Source organism: Nyctereutes procyonoides, unplaced genomic scaffold (assembly GCF_905146905.1).
Source record: "Nyctereutes procyonoides isolate TBG_1078 unplaced genomic scaffold, NYPRO_anot_genome, whole genome shotgun sequence".
Classification (NCBI taxonomy): Eukaryota; Metazoa; Chordata; class Mammalia; order Carnivora; family Canidae; genus Nyctereutes; species Nyctereutes procyonoides.
In genome coordinates, this window is record NW_026575154.1 from 881,280 (window position 1) to 904,978 (window position 23,699).

At 44.3% G+C, this 23,699-nt stretch overlaps 1 protein-coding gene across 2 annotated transcripts in view; it reads left to right on the plus strand.

Annotated features, from left to right (window-relative positions):
* The window catches only part of TSPAN5 (tetraspanin 5), a 171,703-nt gene extending 148,888 nt beyond the window's left edge, over window positions 1–22,815 (plus strand). For both annotated transcript variants that reach the window (XM_055313285.1, XM_055313284.1), the window contains exons 3-8: window positions 9,238–9,384; window positions 13,576–13,746; window positions 16,052–16,177; window positions 18,287–18,334; window positions 18,431–18,547; window positions 20,623–22,815. In XM_055313285.1, the coding sequence (XP_055169260.1) occupies window positions 9,238–9,384; window positions 13,576–13,746; window positions 16,052–16,177; window positions 18,287–18,334; window positions 18,431–18,547; window positions 20,623–20,688 (675 nt within the window). In that variant the 3' untranslated portion in view covers window positions 20,689–22,815. The remainder of the gene's footprint in view (window positions 1–9,237; window positions 9,385–13,575; window positions 13,747–16,051; window positions 16,178–18,286; window positions 18,335–18,430; window positions 18,548–20,622) is intronic.
* The last annotated feature ends 884 nt before the right edge of the window (window positions 22,816–23,699 follow it).

A 23,699-nucleotide genomic window follows, 5' to 3' on the forward strand; every position in this document is an offset into this window, starting at 1 on the left:
GCCCTCCTCTCTCCCCAGGTTTCTAGGGCGGGAGTCCAAGCCAAGCTCACAGGTGCCTTCGTGGGCAGTCTGGCCCTAATTACCGTGTCCCAGAGCTCCCCCCGTAGTGCCCTTGAATCTCCTCTCTAGTGGGGGGCACGTTGGTGGCTCAGTGGTTGAGCCCGTCTGCCTTCTGCTCGAGGGCGTGAACCCAGGGTCCTGGGATGACTCCCACATCGGGCTCCCCGCAGGGAGCCTGCTTCTCCCTCTGCCTGTGTCTCTGCCTCTCTGTGTGTGTCTCACGAGTAAATAAATAAAATCTCAAAAAGAAAGAAAGAAAGAAGGAAAGAAAGGAAAGAAAAAAGAAAGAAACTCCAGGCTAGGTTTAAGGTACAAAGCAAGCTGCGGGGGAGAGATGGGGCACAGCACAGCAACCACTTTTCTCTAGAGAAAGGAAATTCTCTCACTCACCTCTCCCTTAAGCTACTTTATATCCGCTTGATTTTGCTGAGGTGTGCCAGAAAAAGAAGTTCTTCTTTGCCTGTGAGTGTGTGTGTGACATGGGGGGGGGGGCGGCGGCGCCGGGAGAGGTGTCTGTCTCCTACTCACATTGGTTCTCAGATAGTGATCAGGGAAGTCCAGGGCAAGAATATTATTCTAACATCATGTTACATATCTTTCTTAAACTTTAGAAACAGATGTATGATGTTATAGTGAAAATAAAAATCTTGCCCACTGCTGCTTGCTTTTTCCAGAAAGTAGAGCATCATGGGGGCAGGTAGGCAGTAGGCCACTCTGGGATCAGTTAGCCTGGGCTCGAAACCCTGCTCTGTCACTTTCTCACTTGGTGAGCTGGCAGGTTCTCCGTCTCCGTGTCTATTTCCTGCTGTGGCCGGTGGTCCTACCTGGTAGGTCTTTGTGACGTGAGTTCCTCTAGGTACCCAGGGCCAGGCACAGAGTGGGCTCACTAGTGTGGCTCTTATATCCCTTTTGTTCTAGCTTTCAGGGTAGCCCCCTGGGATCACCACAGAGCCTACCAGCTGCTTCCATAACACCTACCTGCTGCCCAGGTTGTGAGCTCTCTAAGTGCACAAATGACCTGGGCCTTCCTCTGTTCAGAACGCCCTCAGATTCAAACCAGCTCCGCCCCCGCCGCCCCGTTAGTCTCCTCTTCCCACCTGTTACGCTCCCATATAGACCTCTCCATGAGCCAGATCCTGTAACTTTCTCTGCCCTTGCTGACGTCTCCTTCGGCCCCTTCCCTCTGTGCTCCCATAGCGCCCACTGCTACTCCTGCCCAGTGCGCTACTTACCTGCACGCCCCTCCCCACTAGACTAGCTCCTGATGGTATCACTGTGCCTTCACTCTGAATACCCATGACACATACAGTACCTGTCACCTCTCAGGTAATCCCCGTGGAAAGTCTTTGCTCAACAACTGAATGATTTATATCTCTGGGGCCCTAGAATAATACAGTGATCACCTATCACTAGGCTGTTTGCTTGTTTTTTTCACATTACTTTAGGGGAGACACCACAGTCAGAGCCTCTATTACATATTTCAGCTTAAACTTCATACTTAAGACTGTTCCTGGGTATGTATTCCATTGTCAGAACATGCACATGAAAGCATCTGGGGAGTGGCCTGGGAAGATGCTGGATTTCTGAAAAGTGACACTTTGGCACATGGCTTTGTTTCCATGTTCAGAGAGGCAGTCGCTCACGTCAGAGTGGCATTTCTGGCTGGTGAGTGATACCAGTGGATGGGACTTGGCATAGCTGGCCACCCTGCCAACTGCTTGATTGCAAGATTTTATGGAGGCCTGAAAGATGACTGCCTCTTCTCCTCTTCCTCTCCCCAAACCAGGTCATGGCCATTTTTTTTTAAAAGATTTTATTTATTTTTAGAGAGAGTGTGTACATGAGCACCTGTGAGAGAGCAGAGGGTGGCACAGGGAGAGAGAGAATCTCAAGCAGACTCCTCACTGAGCGGGGAGCCCCATCGGGCTCAATCTCAGAACCGTGAGATCATGACCTGAGCCAAAATCAAGAGTCGGATACTAAAACGACTGAGCCACCCACGTGCCCTGTGGTCATGACCATTTTTTATCTGTAAGAAGAGATTACTTAAGTCTCACCAATGACTTTTTTTTTTTTTTTTTTTTTGAGAAGGAAAAACGAAGAAACCACATGCCTTTAGCACAGCTTGGCCTTCCTTTAACTGTGCATCTCTTCGCCAGGCCCTGAGTCTGGCTGCCCCCGCAACTGTGCATCTCCCTAGACAACTCGGGTCCCAGTGGGCTCTTGTTCCTTCACCTTCCAACTCCTCTCTCTGGACTCTGCCACAGTTCCTTAGGCAAATGGATGTTTTGGGGTTTGCAGAGTGGCTTAGCTTTGTAATGTTCTTTGGGGATCTCTGGTGAGTGTTGAAGGAGTAGGTTTCCCTGCAGCCTTGTGTTTTCAGCTTGGTCTTGCTGTGGACATTGCTGAAAGCTGCATCTCCAGCTCTCCAGCACCCCCACCCCACCCCACCCCCCTGTCTCAGGAGCTCATTTTTTTGAGAATGTCCTGTCTTGTCATCCTTTCTCAAGTAGGGAAATGCTTCTCTTTGTTTTACACTAGAAAAGCTGCTGCAAGTTCCACCCCAGTCAGGTTTGGTTTATGGAGGGGTGGGTGAATCAGGACCCAGTCCCATAAATCTCAAAGGGGTCCATCTGGCCTGGCTGGGGGTGCACATTCCATATGCCTGCCTCTTTGTTTCTCATCCAGCAGTTGGAAGGAATGTGCTTGTATATGCCAAAGCAGAAGAGTCCCAGACCTTAGGGGCTTATTAATGCTATTTTTGCATTTCTTTTCTGTGTGGGTTGAGAGAGAAGAAACTGAAACTTGCCAGGTGGCACACAGAGGACTCTCGGAGCTGGTGGTGGAAAAAAACCACAGACACTCCTGAGGTTTATTGGTTTGAAACCCTTCTGGAGCTTTGTTTGCCTTTTCATTTCTGCACGTGCATAGAAATCTTTTCCAAGAAGAAATACTTATGCTCAGAACATATTCCCTTACTGCAGAGCCATGGGTGAGAAGCTGCTTTAATTTCAGAGGTAGTTGAATGAATGAGGTGCTGAGGAGAAGGAGGTCGGAGGGAAGGTGGGCCAATTTTTCACATTCTTGCTGAATCAGTGTTCATCAAACCACTGGACGATGAGATCTACCCCCCTGCCCAGGGAGGGAGGGATCTGGAAGGCTACTCAGAAGCAGTGAATCTCCGAAGGCCAGTGTGCCCGGCTGGCTCCTTGGCAGCAGAGGCCTGCTTTTCCTGGTTTGGGTTGCCACCATCTTGGCAGCATGGCTGTCGACTGCCGAGCGTGCTCACCGCTGCTGACTTCTTCTCACTGCTCTTTCCTCCACTGCACTACCTCTGTGTACTGTTAGCTTCTCCCCACTCCTGGCTTTTGCTTACTCATGGCCTCTTTCTTCCGCCTTTACTTGGAGTGTCTTTAGGTGATTTCCCATTCCCCAGCAGAGAAGATCTGATTGGCCAGTCAGCGGCACCTCCATTAGGCGCGACCATCATGGTCATGGCTTTCCTTCAGAGGGCCGGACACAGCACACGTACCCGAGCAAAATAGATTCCTCTCTAGTTGCAGTTAGACACCTCTCCTGTGTGCTTCAGTAGCACCTGATGTCTTCCTTTTGGTCTCATGTAATAGTGGTGATGAGGAGGGTGATAAATTTTCATTGAATTCTTATTTTGTGCCAAGCACTTAGCATAGTGTGTGGATTTACTTGAATTATTTCCTTCATCCTTATGATGTAGGGTACTATCTCACTCATGTGGAAATTGAGTTTTAGGCAGGTTTGCTAACTTGCCCAAGATCACACAGGGAGTAGGTAGTAGAACTAGGATTGGGGGCAAGACATCTGTATTATGCCCTGTCTTGTTGCCCTGCGTCTAGCACTATCCAGGCTACCCTCTTGCAGTGTTGTAGGATTTCAGGGGAAATTGTAAGTGAGTTGGGGCGGGGGGGGGGGGGGGCTTGAGTACAGTGCAAGATGAATGCTCCCTGCCATGCTCTAGATAGAGCAGCCTTGTTTAAGTGACTCGAATATCAGAGTCTCCCTTTTACCATGGTGGATGCACATTGATACATTTTTTGTTTGTTGGCCTCTAAGCTTCTGTATGTTAATTGCTTCAGACATGTTCTATGAACCTATCTTATTTCTTTTTAGACACATACTTGTCTCCTTGCGAAATTCAGAGAGATACTATCTAGGGCCCTAGTAGATCATGGAAATCTCCTATTTTCACTGGAGGATCATCTCTTAATGGCTCTGAATTGATATGCCAAGAGCTAGTTGTCCAAAAGCCAATTTGTGGAATAGCTAATTTGCTGAATATATTTGTTTTTCTCAACTTTTTTAGTTGGCTGGTACTCACTTTGCCTTTAGAGCAGCACTTTGCATCACGGACAATTTGTTTCTGCCTCTGCTGCAGCACCAGCTGTAGATCTGGGGAAGCTGGCCGAGGGGCATTGGACTGTGGATACAGGAATATATAGTATGTCTGTGAAGAACTCTTACAAACCAGTTTCTATCAGTATAATCTTATTGATAATAAAGAATATATTTTTCTTGTGACCTGTACTCTCTGGTCTCTGGCTTTCTTATTCTGACTCTCTCTTTCTCCACTGCTACTGTTCAGAATACCATTTTCATTTCAATCCAGACAAATGGATAAAGGAATAAATACATGTGGCTAATTGCTCTAGTTCTCATCCATTTATTTTCATTACAATTAGATTCGGCTTCGTAGGATGCTATTTGCTGACATTATGCGTGAAGTCCAGTACCCTTAGCAGCCTGAGCTCCCAGGGCTCTGCCTGCAGGATCCTCATAGGACAAGTACAAGAACTTATTTGTGGGATGCAAATAGCAGGCTGTGTGTGTGTGTACTTCTCACATAAGCAGCAGTTCTGGGGACAGAAGAGAGTAGCCAAATGACATTTTGTATTTATGTTTTTCAGTAAGTTTGAGTTCTGAAAAAGTTGATATTTAAGTCCAAAGAGAATTTGGAGAATTGGAGCTTAGATCATGTAGTATTTGTCAGTGACAGAGATGAACCACCTAAAAGTTCCATCCAGAACTCATTTCACTAACGATGCTGAGTTGATGGCAACTCAACTTGAAAGAAGACTGTTCACACTGGCTTAACTGCTCCGTTAACTGCAAGTACCAGACAGCTGAATAAAGGGACCATATTAAGTCCAACATTTTACCTCTGCCCCTTTTCTGCTCTTCATCCCACCCCCAGAACTTTTTTTCCAGCAGAAAGTGAACTTCCAGTTTTGGTCGTGTGTGTGTGTGTGTGTGTGTGTGTGTGTGTGTGTGTGTGTTCGTGTGTTCTGCGCCTGTGTGTATATACACACATACTGCCCTAAACTCCTAGTTTATTCAAAGCTATTGTCAGGTGCAGGACAACTCAGATGCAAATGCAGACCCCCGTGGAGCCCCCTTGTGCAGTCAACTGCGGTGTATTCCAAGGATTTTGGAGTGATTCGCAGAACTGACTGTCAGGCCAGGGATTATAATGCTGACAGGATTTTCCCTCCCTACCCTTATTCTTTGTTTCTTCCTAAGCTTGGCTTTCTGTTTCTCACTGCAGACTGAATTTCTCCGCTTGGTGGAAAAAAAACCTATTGCATGTGGCTCTGAATTTTGGCCTTTTATAACTTCAGCCACAGGAGGGAGATGCCTCTTTTAAATCCCTGGAGTCTCAGGAAGGCAATTCATTGACTACTCAACTGTCATTAGGGCAGTGAGGTCATGTGAGAACTGGCGACTCAAAGGGGCACAGGAAGTGCATTTGGGGGAGAAGGAATCCTTAGAAGAAGGGGAAAGTGCTATTTTCCAAAGAAGAAGGTGGTGCCCACAGGTTCCCAGAAGACTAGGTGTCTGCTGCTGTTGTTCTTGTGCATTCCTGAGGATTTACCACGAATCGGAACATCTATTTTAAATTACTTGGCTGACTTAACTGCAATCTTAGAGCTTGTATTTTTTTCTTCCGGCTTCTTGTCAACTACAAGCTTTAATGATAATTCTTCAGCAGGCATGTTCTAGCACTTCTTACTCATTTGTCACATTGAGCTTAACAAAATTAAGAAGTCCAATGAGAGACCCTGTCTCTAAGACAACAGAAGGCCGAACCGTCAGCTCCCCATCATTTTTGTAATCTTAGAATCTTTGCTGCCAGGATTAAGTTTGGCCCCTCTCTAATCTCTCTGTGTAGTCGGAAGCAGTAAGACTGCATTTCAGTGGCTACTGGGGAGCCTGGTAGAGGTGAAAGAGTGCAGTGTTTTGTTCATCTCCATGTAGGTGAGTAATTCCAATCCCGAGGAAAATGAAACCGGGCATTGACTTCCACACTTGGTGCTTTAAGACTTGAGTTAGTTCTCAGCTGATAATGAACTGTGTATGTTCTGAATCCATTAAAAATACAGCTCGTCTTAGTCTTTTTCATGCTTTGCAGAATATCATTTCCCCGAAACACTCAGTATCTGTCTCCAGCCCTGCCTTTTGCCAAAATTTAAGATTAAAAGTAGAATCTGCAGGCCAGCAAGGCCCCGCAAATGATTGATGTTTCCATGGAAACAGTTGGAGGCCTCTCACTTAAAACTGCCCCTGTAGGCTGGACAGAGTAAAAGTATGAAAATAAGTTTGTCTGAGAAGCCAGTACTCATCCTCCAAATTAAATCCAGGGAGGACAGATGATCCAGGAATCTACTGACAGTTAAGATCATATTTTTTTTGTAGCCTTTTGGTGTTGTAGCTCGGTGTTTGAGACACAGGTGTGCATGTTGGTTGGCTGACTTGTTTTGCCAGAGTTGCCCAGATAATTGTCCCTTTACTCCATGACCTCTTTGTGTATAGCCATAGAGCATGGAAGAGTGGGAACAATCTGATCTTTGCTCAGACTTGAGTGTGAGTCACAAAAACCCATTAAAAATGGGTGAAATCATAGAATGGTCTTAAAGTTGGAAGGAGCCTAAAGGTCATTAAGTCCCAGTGTCCCCTCCACTTTGGGAATCCCTCCTACTACACAACTGGCAGAGGTTCATAGCTGTGGCTTTCCCATGAGCAGAAAGAAGTCTTCTCTGATCCATTGCTGGATATCTGCTGGTATCAGAAAGCCTCCTTGTCACCGAACCAGCATCTCTTCCTGTCACTTCCACCTCTGCTGCCTCTTTTTGGTGCCAAGGCAATTGAGTGTCCTGCTCTCATAGTTAACTTTTTAAATGTTAAGAATGTTATCATGTACCCGTCCAAAATCATCTTTTCCCCTGGCTGAGCAAGTCCAAGATATTAAGACTTTAAGTAATAACACCTGTGTTGAGGCCTTCCACAGGGGAGAGGTTGATTTCCTCCCAACGCTGGACCCTCACCACTCTTGCTTGGATTTTGTGTGACTTTTCTGGCAATTTTTTTCTTAGTATCATCTGTGTAGGTGGAGAATTGGTAACAGTATTTCTGTGTTCTCCCCCTACCCCAAAGCGCACATCCCCTCCCCAGAGTATTCATGATTCAGAGCTTGGAAATCTAAGAAACACAAGACTGGAGCAAACCATTGGTCCAAGAAGTCTTATGAAGGGTGTGGTTGCATTCGTGATGTCACCTCAGAAGTAGTGACTACGCCCTACATTCCTAACTGCTTTCCTAATCTCTCAACCCTTCGTCTGTGACTTTATTTAAACCTTTGGCCTTTCCTGTAAGGTTTAAATTGTATGTTTTAAGAGTCCTTTATTTCTCATACGTGTTCTATTATTAATATCCTATTACTGTTCTTACGTTAATGCCCCCCCCAAAGAAACAAAAACCCAACAAACAAAAGATGTTTTTGTTGGAATGATCCTACAACCTTAAAATGGATTAAAACTTAAAACTTCTAAACTCAGGTGTTGATCCACGGTGACTGGGAAGTGCTGGGAAGCAAATACATGGCTCCCACTTGGTAGGGAAAAAACACTGAAGTGGACATTCTGTTTTGGTTCAAAAAACTCAGTAAATAGCTGTGTGACTCTTCAGCAAGCCACCCAGGCTCTCTGAGTTCCATTTTCCTTAAAGTATAAAATCAGATAAATACTTTTTGTTCTTTCAGGTTGCTGGGAGGGCTTTGAAACAAATTATTTAAGACTCCACAGCAAGCTATACCATGATACTCTGGGATATTTTGGGAGTTCAAAACAAATTTAGTAAGAGAAGAAAAAATGTTGATGATATTGGGTACTTAAGACTCCTCCAGTACATTCACAGTTTCAAAATAACAGTAGTCTTTCTCTATCGGATTGAGTAGCAAATATGTACCTTGCAGTTTAGAGGGAAAAAGAATCTTACAGTTTCTAACATAGGTTCTAGATGGTGTTTGATATAGCATCATGGTTGAAGGAGAAATCCTTTTTGTAAAAAAAAAAAAAATAGTGTGTTCATAGAGAAATGAAAGCACTCTGGGTTCCTTTGGCAGGAGAATAAAAGGTGGGAAGCCAGGGAATCGATTTGGATTTGGATTTGTGGATCATTTTAAATCTCAATTCTTAAAAAAAAAAAAAAAAAAAAAGGTGGTAATGTAATACCCTTAAGAAGTCCATGTAAGACAGCCATCAGCATAAACCACTGAAGTGGACTTTGGGAATATGAGCCTGGTAGGGTCTCCTGTGAAGCTCAAGGGTGGATTCTGAGGCATGGGTTTTTCCCTGAAAAACTTTTAGGAGCTTGTGGCTGGGACTGGCCTCTGTGTTCGCCTTCAGCATCTAACCGTACCCTTCTTTCCTAAGAAATGCTACAGGCTTGAAACAGGCACTTGTCTGACATCTGCAGGCCCTGGGGACTTAAAGATGACCCCTCTTCCTTGGCATTAGGAAGTATGTTTTCCTTACACACTGTTTTTTACTCATAACCACTTATATTTGGGACATAGAAAACAAAGGTAACATCCACATCTTCTCCATCCAGGGGTCTGATGACAGTTTCTTGGGGTCATTCCTTTGCCAAAAATAAGAACCCATCTAGACCTTGGATAGAAAGTAAGGGTTTGGGGGTTTTATTTTATTTTATTTTTTGCAGTGTTTCCTGAGTATTAATCACACCCAATCAGTTTTACTCTGAAGTTTTTCTTTGCATGGAGGGAAAAGACCATTGTAATGATCCTTGTATGTTGAAAAACTGACCCTACATCCTGGTGTCCTGTTGTGTGTGCTTTTCTGTCCCCAGGGAGTTCTGTCCAACATCTCTTCCATCACTGATCTCGGCGGCTTTGACCCAGTTTGGCTCTTCCTGGTGGTGGGAGGAGTGATGTTCATTTTGGGATTCGCAGGGTGCATCGGAGCACTACGGGAAAACACGTTCCTTCTCAAGTTTGTGAGTATCACATTCTGCCATCAGGCTCAGGGCCAAGCTCCTGTCTTACCGCAGGAGAACACCCTATCTATAGGCAAGGTGGTTCTACCAAAGACACAGTAAAAATATGGCCCAGCTAACACTTTCCTTTCAGGAGAATTCTCTAGATCTCCTCCTACCTGCCCCTCCATGCTTCCTAAATAATGTAAGTACCATGCCCAACCCATGCCATCCATGGAGATTTTGTACATGTATATCAGGACTTTGCATTCCAGTCCCTAAAATACCTTTAGATTAAGGTAGGTGTAGGTATAGTTCTCTTCTTTTAAGTTCTTTTTCCTCTTTTAAGCTCATAGTTGGCAGGGAGCTGTTCATATAGTTGGTTTAGAAAAAACCAGACCTAAGCACAGTGGCTGTGGCCTGTTCAGATGAAATCTATTAAGCAATACGTTTCAGTGAATATGGAGAGACAGTAAGAGGCACATCTTCCTCCTTCTCTGCCAGCACAGAGCTCCTTCTGTATGATCGGCATAATTTTTAAATCCCTTGCAGGGTGTTTGGTGTGATCACTGTTAGCATGAATATTTTTGAGGAGGAGTTTTACAAGGGGCACGTAAGTAATTACAGTAAAAAATGAGAAGTGAAAGGCTTTCCTTTGGAGATTCCTTTCAAAGGAGAACAAAGTGGCATATGCTTACATGTATGTGTGCGAAACAGGTTTGATACGTGTAGCCAGAGGTCAGCTGAATATGCCTGTCAGTCTGGAGCTTGGCCTTCCGATGGGTGTCTGTGTTGATGTTCTCTGTGCAACAGTGTCCACTCTCCTTTCCAAAAATAGAGAAAGGATGGGGAAAAAAAATCCACCTTCCTGTGGTGAGGAAAGATGGTAGGATTTCTAGACAACTTGATTAATGTGGTATTACTTGTTCATAGGATCATACCCAACATCATCCAGGGACACTTGCATTGAAGACAAGAGCACATACCAGCACCAGTCCCAACAGCCACGTAGTATGGGACTCTCTTCCCCAGCATTTCTTCCACATTGTCCTCTGGCATTTCTCTTGAATATTTGTAAAGAGAGCAGACTCACCATACCCTACCCAGGGTAGCCCATTTTGAATTTGGGCAGCTCTAGTGCAGATGAGGTTTTGGGGACTCAAACCTGAAAGTTCATATGTTTAACCTACAAGTTTACATGACTCTCTGCTAACAGAGAAAACTGAGGGATACTTGGTTCTCTGTATGATTGAATGAGCAGTTGGGTCTCTCTTCTATGTTTCATTGGTCTGTGGTGGGAGCAGCTGGTTTCCCAACACTCCATTTGCCTTATGCCTTATCTTCCTTTTATACACACACACACACACACACACACACACACACACACACACACACACAGTTACTTCATTGCCCACCTAATCAGAGACCTGTGGAGTCCCCAGGAGAGCTTTGCTCTTGATCCTAATCTGCCAACCTGCCAGTCTTTTTGACGTGATATCCTTCTAAATGCGTGGGCTCACCTCACTCAGCTTTTTTGTAGCCTCATCGGCCCCAGATAATACTCACCATTTGCCACTGTTTTATGAGTTTTAGCCTCCAAGCCCCCAAATATGGGATCCCCGTTAATGTGATTTACTTGAATATATTTACAGGAGTAGTCCTTTAACATAGCTATCGTATTTGTAGTTGAAGATACGAGAGTTAACAGGCAGAAATAGATACATTTTTCTAAATTGGCACCTTAATTTATAAGGTCCCATGTTGGAAATGAAGAAACTTGTAGGGGAATCCCTGGGTGGCTCAGTGGTTTAGCACCTGCCTTCAGCCCGAGGCATGATCCTGGAGTCCCGGGATCGAGTCCCACGTCGGGCTCCCTGCATGGAGTCTGCTTCTCCCCCTGCCTACGTCTCTGCCTCTCTCTGTGTCTCTCATGAATAAATAAATCTTAAAAAAAAAAAAAGAAGAAGAAGAAACTTGTATTGTTTCTTGGCTTTTAAAAATCATGGATAATACTCAAAATGGCTTCTCTATGTAGTGTAAACAGTAAAAACTGGCCCAGAATATTCTTTGAGTAGGAGCTATGCAATAAGTAGGAAGCGAATGTCAACATGCCTTTAACAGCCTCAGACATCTGATACTGCAAGGCTAGGAGATTTGCTGAGGGCAAATCTGAGAGCTAAGATCATGTGAAATGGAAATAGAGCTTCCTGGTCAACTGAGGCCCTGAGATGAAGCCCACGAGTAATTCCCTTTGGAAATGGGGGAAATGAGGTCCATGGGGGCCAGGGCATACAGGTTTCTGCCAAATATTCGATACAAATTTAATTTGAACTCAATTTTGGATAAATCTATATCATAGAGCATTAAGAGAAATTCTACTGGGGTAACTGGAAAGTGAACTTGCCTTAACTTTTATGGTGATGCGAACAAAAATCTAATAAAAAATCTTGCATGATGTCTGTCATGGTATTTTGTGTGCACATGCATGTGAGCTAGCTGTGATTTTTCTCAATACAATAGTGATAACTATTGTATTTCTGTACCTAATAAAGGGAGGGGAGTTGTTTTATACTATGGGGTAGGCATTCAGTAAAAGTTTTTTTTCCCGTCTTTTTTTCTAGATTAAGGAAATCTTACTTGAAATTATTGGCACCACTGATGATAGTTTAGATGGTAGTTCTATTGAATTCATCAAGGACAGATAACCAGGAGATCTATGGAGCCTGAAGGGTTGAGTTCTAGAGGATCTAGATTTAGAGCCTGAACCTTGGGGTCCTAGACTTTGCCAGGCACTTCTTTCTTTCTTCTACCCCTCCCCTCATGTCCACCCTCCCAGAACAGCACTTGGCACCCTGGATAAACACCGTCCAATATGTGGATGTCCCCTGTGCAATGCCCCCCCCCCAACTACCCTCACCCCTATCCCCACCCCCACAGCACATAAGACTGTTAGGTCTTTGGAGGCAGGATTACTCCTCACTCCTTGTTTCTGCAAAGCCCACCAAATCTAGGGCCTGATCTATTATGGGTCCTTCAGATGGTTGCTGGAGGAATTTGCATCTTTTGTCTTTTTTTTTTGTTTTAATAAGTAACTCTGCAGTTTCCTTTGAAGCACTCCCACAGCATGTTTTTCTCTCAGTTGGCCCTTTGATGTGTGCTTGCGGAGCATAGAAACAGCAGACACAGCTTTAGCCCCTCTGCCTCCTCAGCCACGGTGGCCCCGATGGCCCCCTGTCTGTCCTTACCACCAGAAACCTGCATGCTCCCTCACACCTTAATTTCTCATAATCTGTTTCAGCACAAAAGTCAGGAAAGAGTAAAAGTGTGGGGGTGAGAGGAAGTGGAAAGAACCATGGGCGTGAACGGTACTTTGGTATAACCGAGGTGGGGCTCTTCTGAGTCTTTGAGATGAAAGGGAGATTTCTCCAGATTTATGGGCAGTCACCACATTACCTGTGGTCCCCAGCCTTCCTGTGTAAATTCTTGCTGTCTATATCAGCCAGAAATCTTCCTTCAGCTGTGGGTTGATTTTATTTAAAATCTTCCAAGCCTGGTATTTACAAAGAAAGGTAAGCAAGTTACCTAAGAAAGCTTTCAACCCGGATTTCATGATGGAAAATGATTTTCCTGTTATAGTCACCCCACACACAGACACACACAAACTTCCTCTTTGACCTCTTCATCTAAGATGAATCCATCTGCTGTTTTACTTCATAAAGAAGGTGCAAAAGGGGATTAAAGCAATGTCTGAATCTGATAGAGGAATGTGTTGCATACAGAATCAAGGCCGTAGTAACAAATGACAGTCTATCTTAAAATACTGGGATGGTTTCTCTTTCGACATTACGAGAGCTTACTAGAGGTAGGGGCAGGTCATTGTTCAAGAGCGTGGCAGTGCATGAATCCGGAGGAACTCATTAGGCCTTAATGTGAGTCTAATGAGAAATTCCTATTACCCATGTTTGCATTTAGGCTTTGTTGTTTAATTACCGAATGGACCACCAGAGCCCCTAAAATGTGATTATGAACGTTTTTTAAAAATCCTTTCTTGGAGTGTAATATTCTACTGATGTATCTTAAGAAACCGAAGATTATCTGCTTTGGACATGTGTAACAACCCAATGTAATTATAAACCTTTTAAGAAGGAACCATTTGACTATATATGATCAAAATAACCCTTTTAACTGTTCTCTGTGTGTCTTTTGTCTTAGTTTTCTGTGTTCCTGGGAATTATTTTCTTCCTGGAGCTCACTGCTGGGGTTCTGGCATTTGTTTTCAAAGACTGGATCAAAGACCAGCTGTATTTCTTTATAAACAACAACATCAGGGCGTACAGAGATGACATTGATTTGCAGAACCTCATAGACTTCACACAGGAATATGTAAGTTTAAACTTAGTTTATTTTTAAGTTGAAAGCCTTCTCAAGGAATGACCCCAGTGAACGTTACTCCTGGCTTCTGCTTGTGCCAACTGGAACCTACGTCTGACTTTGCCACATGTTTTGTTGTTGTTGGTTTACTTGTGTATTCATTATTTTCTAACCCGCTTTATGGCTTACATGATTTGTAGCCTAAGTGGCAGTGTCTTATTTTTTCACTTATCTCAATTTCTACTAAGTCCACGGGACAAAGAAAACCTCTTGAGCAATAAGATAATCACAGTTGCTGTTTCCCATTGGCATCTGAAGAATATTGTTTTGCTACAGGTATAACTTTTTATTTGGTGTTTTATGTGGATTCTTTCTTGCTGCTTGCCTGCCCTCTTTCTGGTCAGCCTCCACACTTCATGGCTCATAATGATATACTTAGCAATAGATAATTTGTCCACAAAGTTCCTAAAATATGCCTGTCCAAATATTATTATAGCCCACGCGGTTCCACACAACCAAAAGTTGAGAAACTTCCAAGCCCTGGTGGCTTCTAACAAGTGGAGAATCTGCTCGGCAGAGCCTCCAGGTTTCTGACCCTACTAGGTGATGTCCTCTGTCATGCAAATGAAGCAGCAGATGTCCTGTTTGTCTCAGAATGCAAAATGGTATAAACAAGCGGTCAGAAATACAGATCTAGTGCCCAGATCTAATTAGCTAGGTGACCATGGGCTAACAGAAACCTGACCTATTTCCCCAGTAGTAATATGGAAGCTACTGCTTAACTTGTGCAGACGTTAGGGCACTCTAATAAGCTGCATGCGGTTTTATATTAGGCCAAAGGCGTTACTGTCCTCAGGTGTTAAGGTCTTTATTTGCATGCCCTGAGACACTGGAGAAGCTGAGCAGACCCGGACAGCGCTGTCTGGGACAGAAGTGTCCGCAGCAGGACCGGAGGGCAGACGGGAGCCCACAGACCACTGGCTGTCCCTCCCTTGGACGGCTTTCCGGGGCGAGCTGGGGGCCCCTCTAATGAAGGCAGGAGACGGCTGCATCAGCACTCGCCATAGGGAGCCCGGCCTCCTTAGGTGCTCAGGAGGGAGCTGGGTTGCTCTGGTTTTGTCGAGTGGAGTGGCGTCAGTGACTTCTGGAATGTGCTGCAGCTCAGGTGTGAGATGAAGCCCGGTCACCTCCGCAGCGGACCTCACTGTTCTGTTAGGTCACAAAGGATGCAGGCGCGCGCCCTGCCAAGTAGCATTGCTGACTAGTTGGCATGACAGACCTGATGAAGCTTCGTAGGCAAACCCTGAGATCCACAGCCCACGGCCTCGGAGGACCAGATGAGTCGGAAGAACACGTGTATCCACGTTCTCTCGAAATGCTGTCTGCTTTATGTGGAAATGCTGTTTCATGTGATTTTCTTTTGCTGTCATGGAGTGCAATGCTTTGCAGTGGCTATTGGTCCCAAAAGCCTTAAAATGGTCAGGGCTTGATGTTTACCTAAGTCGGAGGCAGAGCTAGTCCAGCAGGGGGTGACGAAGGGGCTTCTGGAACAAGCAGCCCTTGAACCGACCCTTTTGAGACTCGCTGACTTGAACAGCTCATATTAGATATATTTTGGTTAGATGATGGGATTTTTTAAGTTGAAAATGCAAATGCGTGCTCTTAGAAGAAACTCAGAGCAGTAACAGATACCTAATGAAAAGGAAGCCTTTAGAACTCTTGGGGGTAATGAGTGTGTTCACTGTCTTGACGGTGGTGATCACAGTTTCGCGATGTATGCATATGTCAAATCTTAGAAAATTGTACACTTTAAACGTCACTTTATTATAGGTCAGTTATACCTCAATAAAAAGGATTTTCTGTAAAACCATTTAGGCTGTAGAGACCCAAATTTTTAAAAAGTAAGCCTCTAGCTCTCCCACCCACAACCCCAGTTGCCTCCTGCAGACACTACCACGGTTTAGTGTCTTGTTTATCTTTCTAGAATGTTCCTGCCTGCACCCACGCCAGGCAGACCTTGTTCTGACTGAGCCTGCCGTACAACCCCTGCTCTGTCTGCCCTTCCCCCACCTAACACCACAGGTCTCATCAGTCCTTTAAATCAGATGCTAGCACCTCCTTACAAATCTTGAGCCTTAGTCACTCTGGAAGCTTTTCTAGGGGCCCTTTCGGTTTAGTTTGGTCTAAAACTAACTTCTGAGACAGAAAAGGAGGTTAGAGCTCGCAGGAGCTGGGCGTCGGGCATTTGGCGGTGGTGAGCGTAGGCGCCTGGTCGCCTCCAGGTCGAGAGGTTCTAATTCTCTCCTGTTTGCTCTAGTGGCAGTGCTGTGGGGCTTTTGGAGCTGATGATTGGAACCTAAATATTTACTTCAATTGCACAGATTCCAACGCAAGTCGAGAGCGATGCGGCGTGCCATTCTCCTGCTGTACTAAAGACCCGGCAGTAAGTGCCTGCTGACCATTGGGCGGCTCTGGGCATCACACGGAGAATGTGGGCTGGGTGGGCAATGAGCAGAGCAATTCTTTTCTTGAAACCTTACCTGCTTATTCCTAATTGTAGCTCCTCTCGGGGACATAGGGCTCAGATCTCCCCAGTAGGAGTAATGATCGCTGATGTTAATTTAGCAGTGCACGCTGGTCTCTGTTCTCAGCCTTCTTGTGAGTTGGCTCAATAAAATTCAGAACCTTCCTGTTGGCAGTACCACCATCATCTTCCGTCTTTGGGTGAAATGGAGGCCCATGGAGTTTCAGTAACTTGCCCGAGTTCCCATTGCTAGCAAGGGACAGACTGAGCTTTAGACCCCGAAAGACTACCTAAAGTGCCTGTTATTCCTTCTGTGTGAGAGGGACGGGCCCAGGTGAGAGTTGTCTGCTTTGACTAGGGGTCAGAGACCCTTTGCTTCCTGACTTGCTTCTGGGGAAAATATTAGGGATAGGAGAAGAGTTTGAGGCAAGATAGGGCTAGCCTACCTGTGTAGGAAGACCGCAGCTGTCTGGGTTCTCGGTTGTGATGATGATGATAACTGCAGTTTGTATTTTATTTAAGAAAAGAAAAAGCGTTAAACCCACTCATAACCCTTTCACCATGGGTTTGGTTGTATTTAGGGTCACATCATATCACTGTATGTAGGATGGCTTAAAATGCAAGTGTCTTGTTGTCAGTTAAAAGCCAGGAGTGAGGGGCACCTGGATGGCTCAGTCGGTTAAGCATCTGCCTTTGGCTCAGGTCATGATCTCACAGACCTGGGATTCAGCCCCATGTCTGGCTCCCTGCTCGGTGGGGAGTCTGCTTCTCCCTCTCCCTCTGCCGCTCCCCCATGCTCATGCTTGCTCAGTCTTTAAAAAATAAATAAATAGAAAGCCAGGAGTGAGTGTTGTAACAAGTGCGAGAATATGCTTCTGCACATGTCTATTCCACGCTCTTTGGCCTCCCGAGATATCAGTCCGGGCAGTCCCCCCTCCCCAACCCCCAGACCACCCTTCCTGAAATCAGGCGGAGCCCAGTGGGAGCTAATGAGTTCAATGGCCATTTCCCCCATGTAAGGTGGAGGTTGTGGGGCTCTTTCAAGGGCCCATGGTCTTGAGGTGAAACAGTAGCCCTCTGGGGGCCTCAGAGGGGTCTCTGAGCTGTTACTCTTGGTCTGAAAGAGGCCAAGAATCTGAAAGGACTGTGCTTCCTAGCTCTGAGACCTTGCCAGGAAACCCACCTTTCCCACTGGCTCATTTCTTGCTTTCCTCTGAGAGAGGACCAAAAGACGGGAGAGTGCTCAGTACAGAGCCCTGGGTGTCCACTCAGGTGGCCTTGCGCTGACCAGCAGGTACAAACTGCTCTGTCTCCAGCTCCAGCTGTCTGACGGAATGTGCTAACATTCCGTCAGAAGAATTATGAAGAGTGTCAGAAGGCATTATGCCTCCCCTTTCAACTACAGATACTCTGGGTAGAGATTTCTCATTCCATAAATGCCAAGCTAATAAAATCTACCCTATACCCTGCAGAGGGGAAAAATAAACAAACCTAAGACAGGAGAGAACCCATGTTTCTGATGAGGCCTGTGAGATGTCAGGATATCTGTCCATGTGATAGGTTGTCAGGGCACTGTTTTGTTTCTAATTATTAAAGTGTAATGCATTCTCATCGAAAAACCATTTAAATGATACAGAAGTATATAGATTAAGAAGTAGAAGTTCCCCCAAAAGACCATAAATGAAGATAGTCATTGTGCGCTTTCCCCACAGTTTTATCTCTCAGTTTTCTCACTCCTTTAAGTTTAAGCTTCCTGAGATTGTCAGTAACGTGCTTGGTATCCTTATCTTGCCTGAGCCTCAGTTTTCTTCTTCTGGAAAAGAGGGCATACTTTAATACCTACTTCTGAGGATTGTTATAATAATTACTTGTGATAATCAAAGTGTTTATTTAGCCTAGTGCCTAGGACATCCGCATGCCCAAGTATGCATTCTATGAAGGACACTTAATGGAGCTGATCTGCTAAGTCTTCAGCAGGCTTCCTGTCTATTGAGTGAATTTCACTTTTCTGTTTTCTCTCTCTACCAGGAAGATGTCATCAACACTCAGTGTGGCTACGATGCCAGGCAAAAACCAGTAAGTGGAATCTCATCTTGTCACTTAGCACAAAGGGTGTTGGAAGAGCTTTTGAACTTGCATGGTGACGCTGTGCTCTCCTCTTCCCTTGTGAAGGAAGTTGACCAGCAGATTGTAATCTACACAAAAGGCTGTGTGCCCCAGTTTGAGAAGTGGTTGCAGGACAATTTAACCATCGTGGCTGGTATTTTCATAGGCATTGCATTGCTACAGGTAAGACAAGGCTCCTTTATGGATGTCACAGGGAGATGATGCCCTGGGAGAACCCTCCCCCATGACAAGAGCTCTGCTTAATCACCTTAATGTCACGGTTTTTAAGACACTTGGAGGGCTGGGGAACAGACCTAAACTATTTGGTTTGTATTTTATTTAAAGCCCTGATTTTAGATGCTACTATCCTGAAATACTTCAGGAAATCTTTTTTCCTTTTCACAGTGGAGAAATCAATTGGATCAGCAATTGCCTACTGGTATTCCAGTGTTTCCATGGGCAAAATAATACTGCACTGTGACAGGTGGGGCAGGTAGGAATGGTCGGATAGATCCCACTGGCAAGATTAAGACTTTTTAAGAGTTTCACAGATATCCTGTGTCCCTTTTTCTCTCTGGACCGCCTGTCAAAGTGCTAAGTGAGGGGAGGAAGCACCCATTTTCCCTCCTAAGCAGCCCCAAAAGCTAGGATTTTTATTTTGTGAAGATACAGTACTTTTCTTAGAGGATTGCAAATGGGGCATTGCGGTTGAAAGAAATTAAAGATCGAAATAAATGGAAAACCATTCCACATTCATAAATTGGAAGACTTAATATGGTTAAGGTGACAGTACTCGTCAAATTGATCTACAGGTTCAATCCAATCCCTATCAGAATTACAACTGTCTTTTTTTTTTTTTTGCAAAAGATGGACAAGATCTATCCTAAAGTTCATGTGGAAATGCAAGGGACCAGAATAGAAAAAACAATCTTAAAAAGGAACAAAGATGGAGAATTCACACTTTCCAGTTATAAACTTATTACAAAGCTCTAATGATCAAGGTAGTACATAACACTGAACATACAGATCGGTGCAATAGAATTGAAAGTTAGAAATAAGGCCTACATCTGCGGTCTGTTGATTTTTGAAAGGGAACTAGGATCGGTCAGTGGGGAAAGAATAGTCTTTTCAACAAATGGTGCTGGACCAACTGGATATCTATACAGAAAAGAATGAATTTGGTCCCCTACCTCACACCATATATATAAATTAGCTCAAAACAGATCAAAGACCTGAACTTATAAGCTTCTGTGCTGAAAAGGATACTATTAAGAAAGAGAAAAGACAACCCACAAAATGAGAGAAAATATTTGCAAATATTTTGTCGAGAGAGATCTAGTGTCTAGAATATATAAAGAGCAGGTTAACAATAAAAAGACAAACCCAAAGAAAAGATGGGCAAGGAATTTGAATTAGATATATCTCCACAGAAAGTATAAATAGCCAATAAGCACATGGAGAGATGCTGATCATTAGATATTAGAGAAATTCAAATCAAAACCACAGTGACCTAGCACTTCACACATACTAGGATAGATATACGTAAAAAGGAAGACAGTAACAAATGTTGGCAAGAATGTGGAGAAATGGGAATCATCGTACATTGCTCAAGGATGAATGAAAACAGTAGTCACTGTGGAAAAGAATTTGGCACTTCCTCAAACTTAAATGGAGTTCATGTGGGACCCAGCAGTTCCACTTCCAAAAGAATCAAAAACCTGTTCACCAGGAAGTTGTACGGGAACATTCATAGCAGCACTATTCATAATAGCCCAAAAGCGGAAACAGTGTAAATGTCCTTCAACTGGTGAAGATAAATCTACAATATTATTCAAGCCATCAAAAGGATTGTGCTACTGGTACAAGCTACTATATGGATGAACCTCAAAAACATTTTGCTGTGTGAAAGCAGACTGAGACAAAAGGCCACATATTACATGATTGCGTTTATATGAAATGTCCAAAATAGGCAAATCATAGAGAGTGAAGGTAGGTTAGTGGTTGCCAGGGATGGGGGAATGGGAATTCCTGCTAAAGGCTACAGAGTTTCTTTTCAGCATAGTGAAATGTTCTGGAATTAGATAGCAGTGATAGTTGCACATCCTTTTGAATATACTAAAAATCACTGAGGTATATTCTTTAAGAGGACATATTTTATAGTCTATGAGTTATATGTCAATTTAAAATATCAAAGATAAGAAAGCTCACTTCATTGGCCAAGTGAGCTTCACTGTTTGACTCTCTTCTTCCTTTCTCAGATTTTTGGGATCTGCCTGGCTCAGAACTTGGTTAGTGATATTGAAGCTGTCAGGGCTAGCTGGTAGAGCCCTGCAACACTGCTGTGAGACACTGGAGAGACCCGGCCTTCCTGACCCTCCGGCGTGCCCAGCTCAACCCACGGTGCACGGACCCTGATCACAGGCATCCTGCAATCCCACCGGATGGAGCTGCCAAGAACTTGGTTTGGGGCGGGTACCACTGGCAAATGCTGCTCACTGACAGAATTAAAATATAACCAGTATGAAAGTCGTTGCGCCGTGAATCTCTACTGTAGCCATGAATTTCTGGATGGTTGGATACTCACCAAAAAAGAAAAAAAGGGAGCGTGAGGGACCCAGATGTCCTTGAATTTGTGGAACAAGCAGTCTTGTTCTCTACTTCAGTAATTGGAGGGCTGGGAGAGGCAGTTTTTGCTCTTCGTCACACCTTGAAGGGACTTTCTATTCCATGGCCTGAAGGGGAGTCGCATCTTTTCTAAAACTCAACCGCTTACCTGGGAGGGCTGTGGGGTTTTTGGCACCCCTTCACTGTACATTCAGGGAACTGTTGACAACCATCATCCCAAGAAGAAACAGCTTGTCTTTGGGTTCAGATTTTGTGATCGCATTCCACGAGTACTGTGAGTGGGCTCACCGGGTCTCTCCCGCAGTGTCTCTTAGAAGAGGGGGTTGTATTCCATGTGCGTGGAGTTAGGGCCTTGGAACACTTCATGATGCTGAGTTTTAGCAGGACAGATTGTTGTTCTAAGTAGGCCTGAGCTTTATTAATGAAATTCAAGGAGAAAATGAGGTTAATGAAGAGATATTAATTAATACCCCTCACCCCAGCCCACCAAACTGGTTGTTGGATTCTTTGGAAACTGGAATATTCTGGGTTTTGTTCTGCTTTTTTGTGTGTGTTTCTGTTTTTGTCTCCCCAAAGTGAGAGCTAGGATACACTTTCTCTTCAAGAGTTTTCTTACTCAGCTCGAATATTAATTTTTTGGTATAAACTCCCTGCATGACCTGTGAATCTCAATCTACCAGTTCCTTTTCCTGCCATCTTTCCTACAAACATTTACAAGCATTATTTGTCAGCATTTATTTCATAGGTTCACTGCCTTGAGAGGTGTGGCGTGTCCTCCCTGGCTGGGAGGGGACCGGCCATGCCACTGCAAATGCTTCCGTGGACTCAACAATCCCTTTACCCCATCAGTCTCTGGGGCCTCATTCTGTAGCCCCCCCGCCTTCTCTTTGAATGGACTTGAACCTAATTCTGAAACAGTGTTGACACAATCAAAAAACTTCTAATTTTTTTTTCCTCTTTCTTATTTCGTTTTAGTTTGCTTTTATTAAACAACAAAAGTGCATGGCCAGAGCTCCTTCGGTTCTCATAGTGCAGACTAACCATCAGGATGGTAACAAAGCACAAATACTTTGGAAGGAAATGCATTGATGGGGCAAGTGTTCTGTGACCCAAGGTGGGAAACCACTTCCAGGTGCTGCCACTCACCCCTGTCCCCACTAGAGTGGAGAGGGATGAATTTTGCCCCCAGATTTGAAACCAACTGGTATCTCCCAGGATGTCACTCTCCCAGGGAGCAGATATTAGCCTGTGGAATGCTGGGAAAACCACAGGTCTATTTTGCGGTGATGACATACTTGCCAACACAAAACTGGGCAGCCAGCTAGCACGCTGTATGGAAATTGAGCAAGATTTTCTATTTTAGCCTCATGTTGCATCGCTGTGGCTGATGAACGTGTTAAATCTGCTCGGAGAAAGGACAAAAATTCTTTGAAAATTGTCTCCACAGTGTGGGTGTATGTGTGTGGCTGCATGTGTGTTTTTGTGTCTCTGTATAGTTAGAGATGTTCATTCCATATTCTGACTGTAAGATGATTTTATGTCATCTCTGCCCCCACACAGTTGTCATTCTGTAATGTCATTCCAACATGGAGAAGACTTGAGCCCTGCAGTTGGCACTCTTGTCTTTTTTTATTACCTCATTCTCCAGTGAACTCCATCCGACCAGTTGATGCAGAATCAGGCGAGATTCCCTCCCTTTGGCACATCCAGTGAAAGGCCAAATGGCAAGGCCAAGTGAGTTCTAAATTTTAATTAATCACCCTTTATTTTTTACACTCGAGAGTGGTTGTAATTAAGGCTGTCATTAATAAACTGGTTCTACCTTACATGGAGTTATGTCTTTCTTCATTACTTGTCTTGGAATTGCAAAATTCTCTAATCCAGTGGTTCTCAGACTTTAGCATGCATCGGAATCAACCGGAGGGCTTGTTGCAACAGATTACTGTGTTTGCTCCACCCCCAGAATTTCTAATTTAGGAGGGCTGGGGTGTGGCACGAGAATGTGCATTTCTGAACAAGTTCCCAGGTCATGCTGTTGCTGTGTGTCTTGGAGGCACAGCGTGAGAAGCATTGCCGTGATGGGTTCTCTAAAGGGAAAGGAACCTTTGTGCTGCTGGAAGCAGATAGCTGGGTATGTAGGAGATCTCTGTCCTTGAGGTCACTGTCTGCTGGTCGCAATCACTGGAGACCATGTAGAATGCAGATTACCAGGCCTTACCCCCAGCAGTTTTGAAGCAGGTGAGCCAGAGCCTATTGTTGTTAAGAAGCTGTCATTAAAAATTTAATACACAGTGAGATTTAGGACTCATTATCTTGATACCCACATCTTTCTTCTAAGAAAATTTCTAGGAGATCCTGAGAACAAGAATCTTAAAAACATTTGAGAAGTGCCACATAAATGTCCTTTCATTATGAATGATCCCTGTAGAATGACTTGTCTTTAAAACTGTTAGGGGCCTTTTTTTTTTCCAAGATCAAATGAAAACAAAATTGTAAGGTTCATATACTATTCTAAGACCCAAGTATGTCCCAAGATTTGTTTGAGAAACGTTTTACTTCATTTCCCTGGATATTTGAGTCCAAAATAGTATTTTGACTTTAAAGAAATTTGTCAGCGGCAGTTGGATATAAAACAATCCCTACTGAGTTTTCTTAGCTGTTCTGTAGAGATCATCTACTATATGAGGTAGGTGGCCCTCCCTGCTCACAG